Raw genomic sequence first — 20,686 nt, 5'->3', positions numbered from 1 at the left:
GACACTCAATCTGCCATCCCTCCTACTCACGTCCTCTCCCTCCCTGAACCCTCCTCCAGGTTTCTCTGATCATGGGACCAGAGAGAAGGGAAGCTTTTTCCCACTGTACTCTCAGCAACTCAGAAAAGGCCTTCCTCCTCACTTTCCAAGGAACTCCACTGTCCCAGTGGCTCTCACTGAGAACGTGGAGCCTGCCAGCAGAGCTGCAGTAGTGTTGTTTTCTACATGGTCTTCCAGGAGTTGGGGTCATAGAGGAAGAATCCTGAAGGCAGAGGAGAAGCAGTGCAAGAAGGGATGGCTTTGACCTTCATTTCCACACCTCCTTCTCCCTCAGTGTCTCCTCCTTGTGGGCCCCCCTCCAGCCCTGAAGATCAATGGGGGTTCACTTTCACTGAGCTCAGTGACACTGCTCCCTCCGCTTTCTGTGGCTCTGAGCTGACTGGCCCAGAAGGCTAGCAGGGGCTGGGCTAGGGACAGCTCAGTGGCACACCCAGATAGGGGGGAGAAACTCCTTGGGCCCCTCTAGCACCTCCACCTGCCAGGTGGCCTCAGTCTCTTGTCCTCTCTGGCCTCATTGGGAAAATGAAGCAGGTTCGATCTTTCTCTCATATTTCCTCCTGCTCTCAGTGGAGGTGGATCTCTGGAGGCAAATAATGCACATGATGCCGACACCCATGAGAACCCTCCATTCCAATCCCCTCCTGCTAGGAAGACTTCCCACGAGGAGAAGAGGTGCTAGGACTAGGGAATTCTCACAGCATCTCCCAGCCCCATCCGAACACACACCTGAAGGGTGATAAGATCAATGGTTCACCTTTGTACAGCTCCCTGCACGGTCGTGAACTTTTCATGTATTACTGCATTTAGTCCTCCCGATAGCCAGGGAATTTGGGGCAGAGGTGGAGTGACCAAGGTCACCAACTAGTCCAAAGGTAGAGCCAGGAAGCCCAGACATAACCTGTTGTTCAGTGATCTTTCTGTCCCCGCCCCCCAACTGCCGACCTCCCTGGGTACTGGCACCTCCAACTCTTCCTGTCCTGAGCTGTCTCCTACAGAGCCCGAGCCTCTGTGGCATGCTCAGTCTCAGCCCTGGCCAGTCTCCCTGTTTCCTATCAGGCCGAACTGGACCCTCAGCACAGCATTCAAGGTCCCTTCTGTCCCCCTTGTCAAACTTGTTTTTCCTCCCCCATGTTCTGTAACATCCTCCCCATCCCCACACCCCACCTACACACACACACACACACACACACACACACACACACATTCACTATAGCACAGGGGTAAAGAGCTACACTAGGCCAAGTTTCTTCACTGAGTCTCAGCCTTCTCGTCTGTAAAATGGGGGTGTGAATAGAATTACCTCAGAGGGCTGTTGGGATGCTGAAACAGAAGATGCAGTTAAGGCATCCTACACGAGGCTCTGGGCCTCATTCATGGTAGCTGCAGGCATTATTGGCTGCACTTCTCTGCACCTCTCCAAGTCCTCCCTACTCCTGTGCCCAAGAAAGCTTCCTCTGCCATTGCCAGTGGAGACTTTCCCTCATCTGACTTCTAGCGACACTCAGAGCTATAAGAAAACCCAAACAGGGGCTTCCCTGGTGGCGCAGTGGTTAAGAATCCGCCTGCCGGGCTTCCCTGGTAGCGCAGTGGTTGAGAATCTGCCTGCCAGTGCAGGGGACACGGGTTCGAGCCCTGGTCTGGGAAGATCCCACATGCCGCGGAGTAACTAGGCCCGTGAGCCACAACTACTGAGCCTGTGCGTCTGAAGCCTGTGCTCCGCAACAAGAGAGGCTGCGACAGTGAAAGGCCCGCGCACCGCGATGAAGAGTGGCCCCCGCTCGCCGCACCTAGAGAAAGCCCTCGCGCAGAAACGAAGACCCAACACAGCCAAAAATAAATAAATAAATAAATTTATTAAAAAAAAAAAAAAAAGAATCCGCCTGCCAATGCAGAGGACATGGGTTCGAGCCCTGGTCCGGGAAGATCCCACATGCCGCAGAGCAACTAAGCCCGTGTGCCACAACTACTGAGCCTGCACTCTAGGGCCCGCGAGCCACAACTACTGAGCCCGCGTGACACAACTACTGAAGCCCGCATGCCTAGAGCCTGTGCTCTGCAACAAGAGAAGCCACTGCAATGAGAAGCCCGTGCACCGCAGCAAAGAGTAGCCCCAGCTCGCCGCAACTAGAGAAAGCCCGCGCGCAGCAATGAAGACACAACGCAGCCCAAAATAAATAATTAATTAATTTTTTAAAAAAAAGAAAGAAAACCAAAACAGTTTCTGGGGTGTGGAGAGAAAGGAGGGGGAGGTCTGGTGGGTGGAACCTTGACCTCCTCACCTCAATTCAACCAGAACACCTCTGCTTGAATGCTCTTTACATATTGGGGTGCTACCTTAAGATTCTGTCTGTACAAAGGATTCCATGGCTAATAAAGTCTGAAAACCACTGACTTAAAACCCCTTTCCCACTCCAAGAAAGGAATCTGCATCCTTGGTTGACCTGAAGTCACATTGGCAGGGCGTCAATGACAGGCTTGAACCTGGCCGCAAGGTCCCCACCACTTCTAGACCTCAACCCTTTGAGACCTAGGAGTCTCCACCCCTGGCAGGAATAAGTCCTAGAGAACTAAGATGGGGCCATCTATGGTTCCCCTCAGTACTGATCCCAGGACCCAGTGCACAGTGGGTAGGTGCCAGCCAGGGGAGAGGACGGGTCACAGGCAGTTCTGGATACTGGCTGTGTATCCTTAGGTGAGTCCCCACATGTCTCTGAGCCTCGGTTGGTGCTCAGCAAATGGGAGCTCTCTCCCTCCCCACTCTTCCTCTCAATCAATACTTGCTTCATTGATGGATGGAAAGGGACAGTGATGAATTACAGAAGATCTTGGAGCCCCACCCCCTCCTTATGGGCAGATGGGGAAACTGAAGCCCAGAGCCAGGAATGGACTTGCCCAGGTGGGACAGAGTGAGTGAGTCAGGGCACAGCGGGATGTTTTTTTGGCAGTGTTACCTGGGAGAGGTGTGGCGGCTGGTGGGGGTGGGTGGGAAGGAAGCTGCTGAGGGTGAGGTGAAGGGAACAGGTGGGAGAGAGGGAAGGAGGAGGGTGGGAAACCACAGCTCCACGCCCCCCCACCCCCCACCCCCCAGCAGGGAGAGAGCCTGAGACAGCTGTGTGCTCAGAAAAGTGTCTTAGTCACTAAAGGCTGCTGTGGGGAAAGGCCTTCCTCCCGGTCATGCTCATGTCCCGGGAATCCGGACAGGGCAGGAAGGCCGCCGGGTGACCCTCAGAGTGGCCACCTGTCCTCTGGAACTGGACTTTCTCCTCTGCCTCCTCCACCTTCCCATGCACACACATACACACACCAACCTAACTTTGCTTACATCCTCCTAGAACCATCCCCCCATCCTCCCACCCCTTAGGAAGAGTTCCATGACTCTCCACTTTATTTTTTATTTATTTATTTTTGGCCGCACCGCACAGCTTGTGGGATCTCAGTTCCCTGACCAGGGACTGAACCCGGGCCACGGCAGTGAAAAACCCAAAATCCTAACCACTAGGCCACCAGGGAACTCCCACAACTCCCCACTTTAAAAAGTGGTGGGCCTGTCCCATTACACATACACCTACAGGAGAAACGGGCCTCTGTGCCCCATGAAACTCCCTCCTGAGATCTAACTTCCCTCGCTCTAGCTGCAGCCACAGTCTCTTTCTTCCTCTTGCTGCCTTTGAGGGGCTCATCCGGAGCTGGAGTTGGGAAAGATGATGAAAGACCCTCTTCTCGCAGTGAGGGCTCCTCACAAGGAGAGGAAGGGACTTTTGCAGTCCCCTAAATGGGAAGAGAGGCATGGCATCCAGGGGTGATGCTGAGCTTGATGATCATCTTTCCCAGAACAGACCCAATTTCAGATATTCTGGGTGTTGATAAAGGGCAACCTGTGTTCAAGTGCCATTTCTGCACATAAGAAGAGCCTCAAAAAGACCCCCAAGAAACACCCCCCAGATCCCTTACAACTGCTTTCCCTCCCACCATTTCAAGTCCCCAGACCTTAGTCCACCCCCCAGGACCCCTGACTGAGGAAGCCCAGTCAGGCAGTCCCATAGCTTCTGGGAGGGCAGTGCTGCCTATCTAGGGAGTGCTAGCTTCAGCTCATGGGGAGACGATGGGTTAACACAGCCGGGACAGTGCATCCATAGCTGGGCCCTGGGGTCCAGAAACCTTTCCCAGCTACCAGTGAGGAAGGGGCATAAACTGCCCAGGGGCACCGGGCTCTGGCCCTGGGCACACCTGGAGCCAGGAGCAGCCAGAGGGATTCAGGTCGGACCCCAAAGGCAGCCTCTGCTATGCAGAGGGAAAAGGGTCACTGTTGGGGTAGGGGTGTAAACGGCTGTCAAGCCCAGTTTGGGGTCCCCCAAGTCCCTGCAGCCCCCTCCCAGCACGCCGGCAGCTCTGCCTCCTTCCCTCCCCCACTGGCGCTCAGCAGATCAATGCTGCCTTTGCTGACAGCTGAGAATCGAGCTCGCCTTCCCACCCCGTCCCCCGCCCCTCCCGCTCGGCTCCGTCCCCCGAGATCCTCCCGGAGGAACCGGGAAGAGTTTGCTGCGGAAGCGCTTCACCCTGGGGCAGGGCCTGCGGAGGGAGCGGCTGGTGTGGCCGAAGCTTTCGTCAGGGGACGAGGGAAGGAGGATCGGGAAACCCAAATGACCACCGTGTGCTGGGCCAACAGGGCTAAAGGGAACGAAAGGCCTCCCCCAAAGCTAGAGAGAGTAGGTCAGGCACCAGGAACTTTCCGGCTGGAGAGGGAGTGCCGTGGGGGCATGTCCCGCCGCTTTTGGGTGTGATTCTGTGAGCCTTTGGGGAGGAGGCTGCCTGGCCTCCGCGCTGGTTCAGAGCTCACTTCCCAACACCTGTGTGCCCTGAACCCTGCCCTGCCCTGGAAGCGAGGCAAGGGAGCGCTTCAGACTGGGCTGGTGCGGAGCAGGCCCCTCTGATCAGAGGAGACTCTTCTTTGGGGCAGAGTGGCCTAAGCGGGGTCTCTTCCCTCATCCTGAAGAACGGACGCTCAGAGGCGGGGGTGGGGTGGGCGAAAGAGCAGACACACCTGAGGCCCACTGTGCTACACACACAGGCCTTTCAGGCACGAGCGCACCCCGCTCCACGCGCACGGGGCATGGCCCGACGGGGCACACCTCGCTGACGCCGCCACCGCCAGCGGCCCGGACCCTGCACGCCCATCCGCACCGCACCTCCTCACTCAATCTCACCATCACAGCCACCCACTGCGCCCACACAGCAGGCAGCTCTGCATCCACTCACACTTAAACTCTGCGGGACCCGGGTCCCATCCGCGACGGCGGCCACGACTCCTCGCCCCACTCGCCACAACCGCACATGAGGCATCCCGCCCCCAGCCCGGCCTTCGGGTCCACGCAGCCCCGCGCAGCCCCGCGCAGCCCGGCGCTCCGCTCGCACCAGCCGGGGGCCGCCGCCATGCGGTCCGGTCCCCGCCCCAACACGGCGGCCCGCGCGGCGGGGACGCCCTCCCGCCGCCTCTCCGCACGTCCCCTCCCTCCGCCCGGCCTCGCCGGCTCGCTCGCTCCCTCCCGATTTGGGAAGGCGGCCGCGGGGCGGGCGGGGGCGGCGGGGGAGGGGCGGGGCGGGGGAGGCTGACATGTGAGCGGCGCGCCGGCGGCAGGTGGAAAGGCGAGCGGCATGGAGCGCGTAATAAGAGAGTTGGAGTCGGAAAGAGCCGCCCCAGTCGCCGGGGAAGCGGGCGGTCAGCGCGGGCTCCGGCGGCCCCCCGGCTCTGAGCGCCCGCCCCCGGCCCCGGAGCGGCCCCGGCCCGGCCCCTAGCCCCCGCCGACCGCGCCCGCCTCGGGCCGCCCCGCCGGCCCTGGGTCCGAGCCATGCGCCGCTGAGCGCCCCTCGCGCGCCCCCGCCCCGGACCGGACCCGGGCCCCGGCCCCCCCCGCCCGGCGCCGCCCATGGCCGAGGCCCCCCCGCGCCTCCTCGGCCTAGCCCCCCCGCCCGCGGACGCCCCCCGCGCCGAGCTGGTGGCGCTCACGGCGGTGCAGAGCGAGCGGGGCGAGGCGGGCGGGGGCGGCTCCCCGCGCCGCCTGGGCCTCCTGGGCAGCCCCCTGCCGCCGGGCGCGCCCCTCCCAGGGCCGGGCTCGGGCTCGGGCTCCGCCTGCGGCCAGCGCTCCTCAGCCGCGCACAAGCGCTACCGCCGCCTGCAGAACTGGGTCTACAACGTGCTGGAGCGACCCCGCGGCTGGGCCTTCGTCTACCACGTCTTCATGTGAGTTTGCCACCCCGTGCCCCCGACCGTGCCCTCGCGCTGCCGCCCCGCGCGGCCCCTGCCGGAGCCTGGGGTCCCGGGGGACGGCTGCCCCGCCTTGGCTCCGCCTCCTGCCCACCAGTCCCCGAGTCGGCCGACCCTCATCGCTCTGCCCCCAGGCCTGAACCCGATTTCCGATCCACCCCTTCCCCCCCAGCCTGACCCTAATCCCCCCTCTCTCCAAGTCCTGACCCCTGCTTGACCTGGCTTCTGACCTCCCCCACCTCAACTCCTGATTTCCATCCTGATCTCCAACCCCTGCTTCTCTGTCCCAGGAACGCCCCACGTCCAGCTTCTTGTCCCCCATCTCTCTCCAATCGGGAGCCACTAAAGTGCGGCTCCCTTTTTCTCTTCCTCACTTCTGTCTCCCTGTGTCCCAGACACAGAGGGCCCTTTGGCCCCCGCACACTGTCACCTTCTCCCCAGTTCTGTAGCTACAGTGGCCTCCCCCCTGGACTCCCTTCGGAGATGTCCCTCTCCAGGGACGACCTCCACCCCAGCCGAGGGCTGGTCCCCAATTATAGGTGTTTGGGGGTCCCCTTGAGCCACCAGAGTTCTGATACTGGCGTGTGCTGTCTGATTTTGAGTCTTCACTCAGTCTTCCCCTCCACCCTCAACTTCCCAGCGGCAGCAGTGGGCCCTGCCGCCTGCCCTGCAGGCTCGGCCAGCTAGCCTGCCCAGCTTGCTGGCCGCTGCACCAGGCCTGGCTCTGGGCACCCTGGGGGAAAAGAAAGAGGAGAGGAGTAGGTTTGGAAACACTCACGCTGCGGGCCCCCTCCTCCCCCTCACCAGGCTCCTACAACTTTCAAAAACACTGACCCTTCTTGGACGTAAAGAGCGAATTTTGGCAGCTCAGAGCTCAGTCTTGGGGGACGGCCTGGCCCAGCCGGGAACATGAGAGGCCCCGCAGATATCAGTTGAAGGGCTGGGCCTGGCTCTCGGACGCTCGAAGGTGCCCGAGAGAGACCTCTCGTCCCTGGGAAATGTGCTGATATTAATCCCTTATTGCTGCCCCCAGAGAGGGCCCTCTGGTCTTGGGGTCTCCTGGGTGGTCCCCTTGCCTGTCCACCTGACTGTCCCACAGTCCTTCTGCCTGTCTGGCTGTCCCTCTGCCGGAGTGAGTTTCTGCCTGTGTGTGAGTTGTCCTGTCTCTTCGTCTCTCCAACTATCCAACAGTCTTTCTGCTTGTCTGTTTCCATCCCTCTGTTGGCCTGTCCAGTTATCTGTGTGCCTGTCTGTCCATCTGTCTATCCACCTGTCCACCTGAATCTCACTCTTCTACTTGTCTGTTTCCACCTGTCTTTTGGTCTGTCTTCCTGCCTGACCCTCTGCTGCCTGCTTGCCTGCCTCTGCCCCATCCTAGCTGGCTCACAGAATTTCAGAGCGGAGGGGAGGAAAATGCTGGCAAAGGAGCCCCCTGACCACAGGGAGGGTAGCGGAAGGGAACTCTTTCAGCCTGTATGCTCCTGAAGGTAGCAGCCACGATTCGGTGCAGAGACCTCCTGTGGTGGGCCAGGGGTGGCGGGGGCAGAGAGTTGAGATCGCTCTGGACGTGAGGTCACACTTAGGGTCAGGGTCAATGGTTAGGAGTAGCCCAACCCCCAATGCCCATTGGCAGGGCCTGAATGAATCTTTTTCGCTGCAGAGAGGGCTGCTGGAGTGCTGCAGGTTCTCTGCTGGGGTAGCAGGGACGGTGGAGTTGGGGATGAGGGGCAGGGGACTGCTAATTAAGAGCCGCTGCGTTGAGGCGCCCTTGCCCACCCTGCAGCCTGGGTGCCCACGGAGGCTGAGACACTTCGCAGGGAGCAGCTGCATCCTCTGCGGGCTCCTCTTGGGAGATGACTTTTCCGAGGCAAGGCTGGGCCTGGGGAAGCAATAGAGTTCTGAGGTGGAGGTCCTCAGTCCCCGGGCCTGGCCTCTCAGCCCATATGAGGGTGAAGGACTCGCCTCGTGTCCTCTGGCCAGCACTGTCTTCACCTCCTCTGGAGGGGCCTCTCCTTCCTCTCCAGGAGCTAAATCCGCTAGTACCTTTGCCCCACATCCTGCCCTTTCTGGATGCCAGAAATGCCCTGGCCAGGGACATGGTTGTTCTGACCACTTGTCCCCAGGAGCCCAGGGCTGAGGCATCTCTCAGGAGCTCTGGGAGAGGAAATGTGGCGCAAAAACGTCCAGACATTTGGGGATCTCGGGGAACTGGTCATTCATCTTAGAGGTCAGAGTGGGCTGAGGGGTCAGGAACCCCACCTCTTGCATGCTGTGCGATCTTGGGTTGATCACTGCGCCTCTCTGAGCTTTAGATCTCTAGGCCATCAAAGTGGGTAGAAACCCCAGCCTTGCGGGCCTCCCTCTTGGACGAGTTAACGGGTGGGAAAGAACTTGGTGAGCCGCAAGGGCCTGTGGGAGTGTGAGGGGTTGGTGTTATTATTGGGCCTGGGGGAGGGGGCCGCACAGGAGGCCTCTCCTGTTCTTGAGGAGCTCCAGATGTGGGGCTTTGCAGTCACTCACTGCAGGGTCTTGGGCGAGCCAGGACGTGCTTCCTGCTGTTGGACTTCTAGCCTGATTATTGCACTTTTTGGTCAAATCCTTCCCCCATCCCCAGTGACTCTCACAGGCAGTCCAAGCAAGGGGAGTCCAGTGTGCATAGGTAGCTAGGACCCCCTTCCCAGAGACTCAGGCCCTGGTGGGAGGGGCCCCAGCAGAAAAGCCTGCCAGAGAAGGACTCAGCATGGAGGGAATTGAGGTGAGCCGGGTCCGTTCACCCCAGGGGACACCTCCCTCACACCTGCCAGCCATGTCCCTCTGAGCCCCACCCAGAACCTGCACCTTCTCTGGCCCCGAGGTGTGGAACATCACCCAGAGGACCAGCCCCAGTTCCACCGCTTTTGCCAGCAGCCGCAGGCCTCTGGGAAGTGGGAACCGCTGACTCCTGTCTTCTTCTCATTGAGACCCAGAAGGAAGGATTGCTGGCCCCTCTCCAAGCTCTCCCTCGTCTCTTTAGGCCCTTGGTCCTGTCACCAAGCCCCTACCACACCCCCTGTGCCCCAGTCCCTGATTTCAGCCCTCAGCCCTTCACAGGCCCCGCTCCCTGAATTTTGAGAAACACCACATCGCTGCCCATCCTGCTTCTGAGCCTTTGGGAGGGATGTTCGCCTCCTTGCTGCACCCTGTCAAAGGCCACCCTGGCCTCCCTTTTGAAGTCAGAGGCCTGGAAGGGGCAGGTACAGACCAAAGCCCCATCTCCCCTCATCTTCCCCACACCGCCTGCCGCTGCTGTGAGACTCTTGTAGCTCCCAGCCCCCAGCTGCCCCGAGAACTTTCTCTAAGTGAAGGTTTGTGCTCTGTAAACATCCTTCGTCAGCCTTGTCCCTGGGGTCAGAAGCTGTGGGAATGGAGAGGAGAGGAGGTAGCAGCAGCTCCTGGGCCCCTCAGGCTCCCAACCCCGGTGCCCCCGACCAAGCTCCCACCCTGACCGTCTGAGAAAGAGCATCACCTGCGTTGGAAATAATCCCAGCAAAAGGTGCCCAGAGCCCCCAGGCAGGCATCCCTGCTAGATGGGTCCGCACATTTTGACAGCCCCATTTTGTTTCTGAGAAAACTGAGGCTCTGGAGACTAACGTCGCACAGTGGATCAGTGGCAGATGCAGGCCCAGGCCGAAGACTCCTGATTCTCTGTGCAGGGCCTCCCCGCCGCTCCCTGAGGCTGCCTGGGTTGGCTCTTGGAGTTTGAACCGAAATTGCTGATCACACGTGGAGCCATCAGCCATGTGCCGGGCACCGTGCTGAGTGCCCTCTATAAACCACTCTCACTGTGTCCTTCAGCAGCCCGGTAAGGCGGGTGCTGGGGTCCTCCTTATTTGCAGGTGAGGAAACAGGCTCAAGAGAGGTCCCCCCAGTCAGCGTGGAGGAGCCTCAGCCCAGAGCTGGTGCTGCCTCGGTGCTGTCTTCCTCTTGCACCTCAGCTCCAGCCAGCACCCCAACCCTGGGCTCCTCAGGAGCCACACTCCTGCGTCACTGTCCCTCTGTGCCCCCAGCACACAGGCTGTTGGTGGGGGGGGGAGGGGGTGGGCAGCGGCAGAATTTTGTGGAATCGGGTGGAAACTGCCCAGCCTCACCCAGTGCAGTCACACTTTTGTTGTGCACGGCTTTGCACACACACATCCCTGCTACATGCCCGACGGTCTGTCTCGTGCATGCACTCCTGGCCACTTGGACACACCTGCCCAGGGATGTCACAAGAGCACACACAGCATACATCCAATGCAAAGAAATCTAATGCACAGCAGCTCCCACCTTTTCTCTGCCTTCACAGACGCACACCTGGGCCTGCGCCCCAGCCTAGACCTCTAGGACAGAGCTGAGTCGGCCCCATCTCTTGCGTTTTCTGCCTCCACCTGTTCACAGCTACAGGTCTGCCCTTATGGATCTGTGTGCGTTTGTGCATCCGCCTTGGAGGGCAGCCCCAGACCCTTGTGGGAGTGGGTGGCTGGCTTCTTAGGACTTTGCTGGCCTTTGCTTCTCCTGAAGGGCCCTCCGAGGTCCTCTGTCCAGCCCTGCGGTGCACTGCTGGGTTTACCAAGGCACAGAAAGGGGCAGATACTCGTCCGAGGTCACCTCCGATGAGTCGGTGGTAGAACTATGCCAGTAACCCAGGCCTTCTGCCTCCCAGATCAGGACTTTAGATAGTATTTTTCCTCCCCCAGCCAATAGGGAAGACTGCTCCAAGAACTTGGCTTTGCAATGGAGAAAGTCTTGGGGTGTGACCCATATTTTTCATGCTGCTATTTTTCAGTCCTGGTGCTTTTGTTTGGTCTTTGTAAGAAGGGCGTAGTGGAGAGACCATCCTGCTGGGCTTCTAGCCCTTATTCTATCTCTCTCCCTACCCCTTACACCCCCTTTGCTCCTTCCTTTCCACGTTCTCCTTTGGGGTCACTGGAGCAGGTTGGATTTCTCACTGTCTTCTAACCCACCCCAACTCCATGGTACATTCATTCCTTCCATCGAGGAAGCCCTGCTGGTTGTCTAACTTCAATCTCTATTGCTGCAGAAGCCTATATTCTCAGAATGCTGGAGCCAGGAGAGTTTCAAGAGGTGATTATTCTTGGGCTGATGGCAGCAGTTTGAATGGGTGATTAATTTAAGGTTCTCTGAGCCAGTCAAGGGAGCTGAAATTGTCTGGGGAACAAGGAGAGAGGAAGGCTCTGCAGAGCGGGCCAAGGCCCTGCCCCCAGAGGAGGCTGTGCAGGGAACTTCCCCAGACTTGGAGAAGCCAGCTGGAGGTTTTCTCATCCCACTTCCTCCCCTGCACCCATGTGGGTCTTTGGCCAGGGCCTACCGTCTTGTGGGCTAGGGGGCCCAGCGGGGAATGCTGTGTCTGACCTGTAGGCAGCCCCTTTGTTAAAGGCCCCGGTATGGGAGTTGTGGGGCTGAGGTGGAGGAAGAGGGGCTACTTTTCATTTCTCCAGAGGCTGCCCCTCAGGGGGCTAAGAGCATGGGATCTGAGTCTGACGGATTTGGGTTCATTTCTGGCTCCACCCTTAGCAGTTGTGTGTCCTTGGGCAAGTTACTTAACCTCTCTGAGCTTCCATTTTCTCATCTGAAAAATAGGACTAATAATACCTGCCTCTGGAATTGTCAGGGCCGAGTGAGTTAAAGCACCTGACACCATGCTGGGCACAAATAGTAGCCGTTATCATATCACCATTATTATTATATCGTTATTATCATCATCGTGCCCCTTCCTGGGGAGCGGTTTGACGGATGTCCTCGTCAGCATGGTGAGTGTGTCTGGGTGTACCTGGGATTCAGCAGGAGCTGCGTTCGCCTGGGTCACGGGGTGAGCGGCTCTGCGCGGGGAGCCTGAGGACGCGTTTCTGTGCACCTAGGATGCGCCGTGCCCTGCCTCTTCCCGGCATTCTCTCACTTAACCCTCACAGCCATTACATCAGGTGGGCACTATTATTATCCTCATTTCACGCTTGAGGAAAGTGGGGCTGCTGAGGAGACATCACCCACTTGCCCAAGGTCACACAGCGAGTGTAATGGTGGCACCGGGACATCAACCTGGGTACCTAGGATCTCACTGACTGTTCCTCCCTTCACTTGACAAACAGAGTTAAAGAGCATCAACTCTGTACCAGGTCTGGGGAGGCAGAGGGAGAGACAGAGCACGCCTGCACTCCGCTCCGGAGTGCGGGGGGAGGGTTGCCCAGTGAGGAGGCTGTAGAGGCTGCCTGGACCACTGGGCTCTCCTGCCTCCTCCCCAGGGACTTGCAGAGAAGGAGTAGGCGTGAGCATGTCTGTGTGCGTACAGGGAGGAGGGCGCATGTGAGGGTGTCGCTGTACGGCTGAGATGTGGGCCTCGTTATCAAACTCTGCAGCTGGTCTGGCCCCAGGCAGGTGGCAGTGAAGCCGTGGTGCCCAGGGGGACAGCTGGGGACTCCTGGGAGGGGAGGGCCATCCCCCACTCTCTCCTGAGCCTTTCGTTCTGGGGAATAGGGACAGGGAATCCCAAAGGAGACTTAGAGGTCTCAGTCCCAACACTTACTGGGAAGGTGTCCACCCCTACTCTACCCCAATCCCTGAGCCTCACTATCCCCCTCTGTAAAATGGGGCTGAACAGGAAAGTGGATCCTAAGGGCTGCCCGGCCCAGAGGGACTCTGGATGCATGGGAGGAGCCGCTGTCTCAGACCTTGAGTTTTTTAGGGTGGGGGTAGGGGTGGGGTGTGGGGTGGTGGCACTTCTTCTCCAGCACCTTCTTCCTGAGCTCCTCAGAGGACTGAGCAGCACTTAGAAGGGCACCGGGAAGGCTGCCTGCCCCCAGCGGGGACTCTGAGGGGCTGGGGAGAGGGTGCTGATCACACTTCTGGGGCCTCTGTCAAGCACTCCCCCCAGGACTCTAGGCTTTCTGGGCAACTTGTCCCTAGGGCAGGATCTGCGTGCCCTGGGGGTTGGCACCTGGGGAGGTGAGACTGGGAGGGGCAGCCCCAGGCAGCAGACTAATTGGGCAGTGCCTGAGGGAGGGAGGCAAGGGAGCAGGGAGCTCAGCGATACCTTCCTCTCAAAGATTTGGGGAACAGTGGGTGGAGCGGGGTCTCCGGCCCAGGGGCCCTCCGCAATCCCTGCAGGGAAATTTGGGGAACGCTTTCTCCTGAGACTCCTCAGACATCTAGGCCACGCAGGTGAGACAGGGGGAGAGCAGCTTGCTGGAGATAAATGGGCCCACTGAAGCAGACGAGATAGAGGTCAGACAGGAGGAAGGACTGACTGCCCCAAACCAGGAGGTAGAGTGAGATTCCCTGGGGTACTTTTTCCAAAACTTGGGAACCCATGTCTAGCTGGCCTGGACAAGATTTACTCTGCTCATTGTACCTATCAAGCAGGTGGCACCCAACCCTCCCAGTGTGATGGAAGGAGAGTGGATGGAGCTGCTCCCTTTGAGCCCCTCTGTTGGTGGGGGGGCAGGGGGGGATCAGATCAGGCACCCTTTTGCTTTTCGTGGGGCGGTGATCATCTCCTCCATCTTTGCTTACCTGCCACTCCGCCCTGGGAGCCTCAGGCCTGTCCAGGTCACTGTCTTTGGGTTTATTTTTTGCCGGGCTCGGCTGTCCCCTGGGAGGGGAGGGGTAGGGAGAGAGGAGGGGAGAAGGAACAGCTTTGTCAGCACAATCCTGGCACCTCTGCTTCTGCCCTCCTTGGCCCGGCTGCCACCCTCTTCTGGAGGGACCAGTCCCTGGGGACAATGGGGACCCAGACCCCTCTGGGACCTCCTCCCCTGGGGCAGGACCAGTAGGTCTGGACTAGGTCTTTCTCCCCTCACCCTTCCTCCGTTCGTCCTGCCACAGAGCATCAGAGGCAGAAGGGCCTCTGAGCTCAAGCAGATTCATGGCTTTGTTTCCCACATGGGGAAACTGAGGCCAAGAGGAAGGACACAGCACACCTGGGGCCTTCTCCACCTCCCCTCCGCGATACATGAGAGTGGTGCTGGAGCCGCCGAGAACCGAGGAAAGCTGCCTCCCATTCCGCCCTCTACTCTGAGGGAGGGGGGCAGCCCCTGATTTCATTCACTCATCCAATCTTCTGGCCTCTGGGGACTGCTGCCAGTCTGGTGGGAGAGACCCAGGATGGGGGCGGGGGGAACATGTGACCCAAGCCTCCCTCCATGCCCTTTATCTTCCTTTTTGTCGAAAAGTAAATTAGCCCCATGTTACAGATAGGGAAATTAAGGCCCAAAGTCAACATAGCTAATAAGTTGTAGAGACAGGATTTGAACCCAGACTGTGGCTCCTGGGATGCTGCCGGGCTGCTTCCTGAGGGGCCCTTCCTTGCTAGCACACGCCCTTCCCTTGACTCTCCTCAACCCGCCTCTGGCTCTTCCCTGGGTTCTGTCAGCAGCTCTGCCCCCTCCTTCTCCCCTTGAATGTTGGGTCTCCTGGGGACTCTGTCCTCCTCTCCATGCACAGTTTCCATGTGTGTGCACGTACTCCTGTGACTTTGGGGGGTCAACTCTGTGATGACAGCCTCCCCCTCTGCGATGACAGCCTCCCCCTCTGCAGTTTCATCCCTGAGCTTCCGGTGGATGCCTCGCCTTCTCATCCCCTGGGCACCTCAAACTCAGCATCTGTCTCCAAACGTATCCACCTCCCCCCAACAGTGACTCCTCCACCGGCAGTGCCCAAGTCAGGAACCCCTCTCTCGAGCATCCTTTGCTCCTTGCCTAAGAAACAACCTAGAGTGTCCCCAGGTGTGCTTTTAATACTCCAGATGCTTTTCCTTCCACCCCACAGTCCGTCCCCTCTCCCGCCCACCCCATCATCTAGCGAACTCCTATTTATCCTTCAGATCCCAGTTTGAGCACCACCTCTTCTTGGAACCGCTCCCTGCGCCCCCCCACCCCTGGCTTGACTGGGGGCCCTTCGGAGCCCCCTGATCTCTACTCACCCTCCCTTGTGTATTCTGAGCTCTTCTGTATGGCGGGGTTGAGCACAGTGCGTGGTCGGTAATTAGTGAATGTTTGCTAAGCCAGGGAATGAAGGTGACATTGAGGCTGGTTGTTAGGATGAGAAGGGTTTTGCCGACTAGAGAGAAGTGGAAAAAGGACTCCTGGGTCCTCGGTGCAGGCAGTGAGCTGGAAGCCCTTGTGATTTTTGTCCTGAGCGCGCTCCACGTGGAGGCCACAGCTAGAGCAAAGGCTTTGAGGCAGGACTCTGTTCTTCTACCCTCTTTGCCCCAGGATCTGCAGAGTCTGGTGTGTCCAGAGGGTCAGGCTACAGAGGTGGGCTTTACCCTGTGGACGACGGGGAGCCATAGGCAGCGTCAGGACAGGGAGGCGCCGCTGGCTGGGAGCCTGGGCTTGATTGATCTCATCTCAGAACTAGTGCTCTGCAAACTCTAGACCGCTTAGCTCTCCAGGTACCACTGTGTGGCAGCACTATTCATATTCCCATTTTGTAGATTGGAAACTGAGGCTCAGAAAGGGGAAATAATGTGCACCAAATGACACAACTTGTCCGTGGTGGAGTCAGGATTCAAACCCATCTCTGTGTGACTCCCAAGCCGAAGCTCCAAAATGGTTCTCACACGCGTCAGCAGACCCGGGCTTTTTTCAGTGGCCTAAGGCAAAACTGAGAGAAATAAGGACAACGTGGTGACTTTTTCACAAAGCTAAATTTATTTCATTTAAAGGACTGTCTTTTAGTCTGAGATTATGTCCTTTCTTTTATGAAATGATGGGCCTGGGAATTTTTAAAAAATGTCCTTACTTGGCAAAATAAAAAGCTGACAACCTCATGCAGTCCCTAAATTGTTTTTGAAAATTTTACCGGTGCGTGAAATCCCTGAGTCTGGGCGCCATCCTGCCTTCTCCCTCCTGAGCTCTGGGGCCAGAGGTGGGAGGAGTCTGGGTGGGGATGAAAGGATTAGAGGGATGGGGCAGCCGACAGTCTCCCCGGTCTATTCCTCCTGGGCCTCAGGGCCTGCCTGCCCTGGAGTGCAGTGAGGAGCAGCCCAGGGCTCTTGCCAAGATTGTTCTCGGGGCGGGGGCATGAGGGGTAGGTCACCCAGAATCAGGGCTTACCCCGCAGTTAAAGGAACATTGAACCAGCTGTCAGCAGGCTGGGGTTTGGCTCCCGCCTCTGTTTCTTAAAGGTTGTGTAACCCCAGGCAGGTGACTCAACCTCTCTGAGGCTCCAGCTTCCATTCATGTAGAATGACAATTATCATCTCCACCTGCCCACCTCCCAGGGCCGCTGCCTGCATCAAGTGCTTCATGAACTACAAAGTGCTTTGAAGAGAAGAGGGCCTGTTGTGCTTTTACTCTCCCTGCCCCCCAGCGCATGCTCCCTCTTCTCTTGGGTCCTGGACCCCTCATCTCACCCTGGCCTGCACTGGTTTCAGCCCTGAGGAGGGGACATTGTGGGGGAGGGTGGTTGGTATACAGGTCCTGTAAGAGCATATCGGCCAGACTGGCATTTGCTTTCCTCAGGAGCCCCCTGCACAGCGGCCGGGGCTCTGTGACCACCTTCCTGGGGGCTCAGAAGCTCAAGAGTTCTAACGGTTTTCACATAGTAATGAGTTTCATAGTCTAACCTATACGGGGTATGGTGCCAGATCCGGGGTATTTTCCACATGCTACTTCATCTGATACTTCTCAGAGCCCTAGGAGGTAGGCACTGTCATTACCCCATTGTACAGAAGAGGACACTGAAGTTTAAATGGTCAGCATATGCCCTGTCATGCAGCCACTAAGCGGTGAATGTCCAGGAGGATGGAATTGAAGCCTGAGTGTGCGGGGACTCTGGAGTGAGCGGGTGGGAGCAGGTTTGCCGGGCCACCGTGGGCGGGCTGGTGTGGGGGGCACTCGCAGTGTATGTGGGGGGAGGGGGTTAGGGTGGGAAAGCAAGAGACACCTTCCTGCTGGGTGGCTTTGGGCAGTCACCTCCCTCTCGGAGGCTTAGCGTCCCCCGCTGCTATGGCTCTCAATAATAATAAAGACAGTAACAGCCGATGCTTATGGAGCGCCTGCTGTACGCCAGATGCTGCTCTGAGGACTTGCCCTTTTTCTCTCACTTTTTCCTCTCAACAACCAGAGGAGGTAGCTACTGCGGTTATGCCCATTTTTCAGAGAGGTTGAGTGATTTGCCTGGGTGTAGGTAGTGGGGCCAGGATTCAAACCCCGCAAGTCCAGCTCTGGAGGCTGTCATCTTTTCCACCATATTATGCCTAACTGGCCCTGATGGGCCTGCCTGCTGGGAGGCTGCTGTGAGGACCAGTTGAGCCTTAAAGTTCAGGTCCTATCTCCACCCCAGTTCTACACTGGGGACTCATTCCTTTCTTCCTCTCTCATTTGGGAAGCCTTGACTGGCAGTCCCTGGGGGCCAGGCCCTATCCCATGTGCTGGGGACAGAGCAATGAATCAGACCCTCCCGTGCTCCCGGGGGGAAGATGCACCAGGAGGCTGGCAGCTGTCTGGGTGGAGTCCTCTGGGGGCTGGCCCAGTCCCAAACTGGCCGTGGCTGGGAAGGCTTCCCAGAGGAAGAGGTTTCAGTTGAGACCTGAAACGTGAGCAGGAGTAGGAGTCAACCAGGCAAACAGGAGGAGGGAATAGCATTCCAGGCAGAGGGACTAGCATGGGCAGAGCCCAGAGGTGGGTCTGAACATGACATTTGCAAAGAACTGAAAGACGGCAGGAGAGTGGGAGCCTAGACGGGGCAGGAGGTGTGCAGAGAAGGGGCTGGAACGTGAGCAAGGCCAGGCGGAGGAGCTGTGGCTTCCTGGAGGAGGCTTGAGTTCAGGAAGGAACTGAGGACGGGAGTGCCATGGGCAGATTGGTATTTTAGAAACACCTCTCTGGGTCTGGCGAGGAGGATGGTTGGGGGAAGGCTCTAGAAGGGTGCCCTGGGGATGCCAGCCATTTGGCCTCTTTTTCCCTTCGCCTTCCCCTCATGGCCCAGCCCCCTGAGCGTCTCCTCTGGAGCTGCCCACTAACCCTGCCAGGGCCTGGCCAGACCTGGCCTGAAGCCCTTGGATTTTGCCTGTATGGAAAGTTCAGCTGCATATGCAAAGCCTGGCTTGGGGGAAGGTGTGTGTGAATGAGCTGAGGGAGGCCTTGGAGGCAGAGGGGGTGGGTGCAGGCCCTGAGGCTACCTGCAAAGGGGGTCTGGGGTCTAAGGGGGTCCCCAGAACAGTGACCTTAGAGCAGCCCCATGAAAGCACCGGGTTAGGCCCAGTTGATGGCGGGGTGCCCTGGGGAGGGGGCAGAGCCCAGGAGGCCCAGCCTGCCGAGCTCCTTGCTCCCTCCCTGTCTGCCAGCTCAATAGGGTGTGGAAGTCACAGATCCCACCCAGCCCCCTCACTCTACCTATGGGGAAACTGAGGCCCAGAACAGGGCATAGACCAAACTTAGGTCAGTGGCAGAGCCTAGGCTCAGCCCAAGAGTCTCAATTGTCCCCAACAACAATAAATAACAGTGAAAACCTCTCTGCAGAGCTGGCCTGGGCTCAGGTCCCCTCTGTGTTGTCTTGGGTAGGTCTCTTCACATCCCTGAGCCTCAGCCTCTGGGTCCAAAATGCTGCCTCATACTGGGAAGAACATCGCCTCTCCCACTTGATGCTTTAAGGCATGCCTGGCCCATTGTGGGGCTTAATTAATGTTTACTCAATGAATCCCATTGAAATCTCATAACTCTGGAGGAAGATATTTATTACACTATTTTATACTGAGGCTCAGAAAGGAGAAATGACTTGCCCAAGGGCATTCAGCTGAGAAGTGGCTGATATGGGACTGGAGCCCAGGTGTCTGGGCACCTGTCTAGGACCCCTGATGGACACAGCTCCTATTTTGAGCTCTCAGTGAAAAGCAGCTGGTGTCCCAAGCAAGATCCATCAGTCGGTTGGGCAGAGTGTGTGTGTGTGTGTGTGTGTGTGTGTGTGTGTGTGTGTGTGTGTGTGTGTGTGTGTGTGTGTGTGTGTGTGTGTGTTTTAGGCTGGGCTGGCCTGCAGGCTGGAACTCAGCTCACATCAACTCCTGTGCCTCTGTGCTTGGGCCAGGCTGCAGCTGCTGCCCCATGGGGAAGGGGACCTTTCCACTTGCCCTCCTGCATTGAGGTTTTTTTCTCTTGGCCTGGCTGGCTGGGGAGAGGAGCTGGTCGTGGGATGACCAACAGGGCACCTGCCAGCCCCTCCCACGATGGAGTCTGGCCAACTAATGCCCTGCACATGACAGGCATGGCGTGGGCACTGGGCTGGGGAAAGGGATTTGCACTTTCCTAATCTGGGGGCCGCAGCCCTCCTCTGTCTTGGCCAGGGCCGTGGGAGAGGTTTGTCTGTGCCCCCGTGCCCAGTGGCCCCAGCTCAGATCCCTGGCACACACCCAGCTACTCTGCTTGGGGCCTTCCCTTGCCCTGTTCACGCTCCCGCCACCCTCCAGCCCCCCACTGATTTAGGCAGAGTTGGGACTTATGGGGGCAAATGCTGGGGCATTTATGGCTGGTGGAGATGCAGTGCCATGCAGGATTTGGGGCTGAAGGATGGGGGCAATGTCAGGGAGGTTTTGGGCCCATGTTGGGGCAGAGTTAGGGGGAAGACCTCATAGGGGTACAGAGCTGGAGTGTTTGGGGCTAATCCTGGGCAACCTCTTCCTGGAGAAATTTGGCTACAAGTCAGGGAGGCAAATGTGTGGGCTATGCCCCCCCTCGCTGGGCGGTAAACACAGCCGTCGCCCAGGAGACGGGCCCAAACATGTCAGCCCCCCACGGTTATTTATACCAGGACTCCCTCTCCTTCTTGGGCCTGGTTTGGCCTCTCAATCCACTCCTGAGCTGAGCGTCCTGAGTGGAGGGTCCAGCCCCCGTCAAGGCAGGAGGCCCCAGCAGCAGGCCTGCTTAAACCCCACTAGGGACTGGGTACTCACCACCTCCCAGTGGCATGTCCGTTGGAGGCACTGGGTCTTACTGATCGGAAATGTGCCCATGGAGGCCAGGGCCTGGCCAGGAAGCGGGAGCCCTGGGATCGAGCACTGGATTTGCTCTAAACTGCTGCATGACTGTGGTCCCTGTAACCTCAGCTTCCCCATTGTTCAGTAGGAGGGAAGGGTCCTGACTGGTGCTTTGCAAGCTTTTAAGCAGTAGATCTGGTTCTTTAAATGAAATGTGACACAGGAGCACAGGAGTGACACAGTATATAAAATACATTAAAGCAGGGCTGCTCTAGGTGAGTCAAAGGCGGGGGTCCAGGATTCTGCCCGCTCACTCTGTGGCCCTGCATACCACCAACCTGGAGCCTGTGCACGGCCCTCCTTCTTCTAGAACACCTTCCAGGGGACCCTGGAGTTCCCACTCCAGGCCTTGCACAGAC

General features: G+C 58.3%; 1 protein-coding gene across 9 annotated transcripts in view; it reads left to right on the top strand.

The window, feature by feature from the left end:
• Positions 1-5,667: 5,667 nt before the first annotated feature.
• Positions 5,668-20,686, top strand: part of KCNQ4 (potassium voltage-gated channel subfamily Q member 4) — a 56,718-nt gene continuing 41,699 nt past the window's right edge. For 4 of the 9 annotated variants that reach the window (XM_082439667.1, XM_082439664.1, XM_082439663.1 and 1 more), the window contains exon 1: positions 5,669-6,298. In XM_082439667.1, the coding sequence (XP_082295793.1) occupies positions 5,985-6,298 (314 nt within the window). In that variant the 5' untranslated portion in view covers positions 5,669-5,984. Of the gene's footprint in view, positions 6,299-20,686 lie in introns of all 9 variants that reach the window. The other 5 variants (XR_014257185.1, XM_082439661.1, XM_082439660.1 and 2 more) reach the window with 2 other exon arrangements.

The sequence above is a fragment of the Balaenoptera physalus genome, assembly GCF_965194825.1.
Source record: "Balaenoptera physalus genome assembly, chromosome: 1".
Taxonomy (NCBI): domain Eukaryota; kingdom Metazoa; phylum Chordata; class Mammalia; order Artiodactyla; family Balaenopteridae; genus Balaenoptera; species Balaenoptera physalus.
This window is presented reverse-complemented; position numbering and strand designations above follow the sequence as displayed.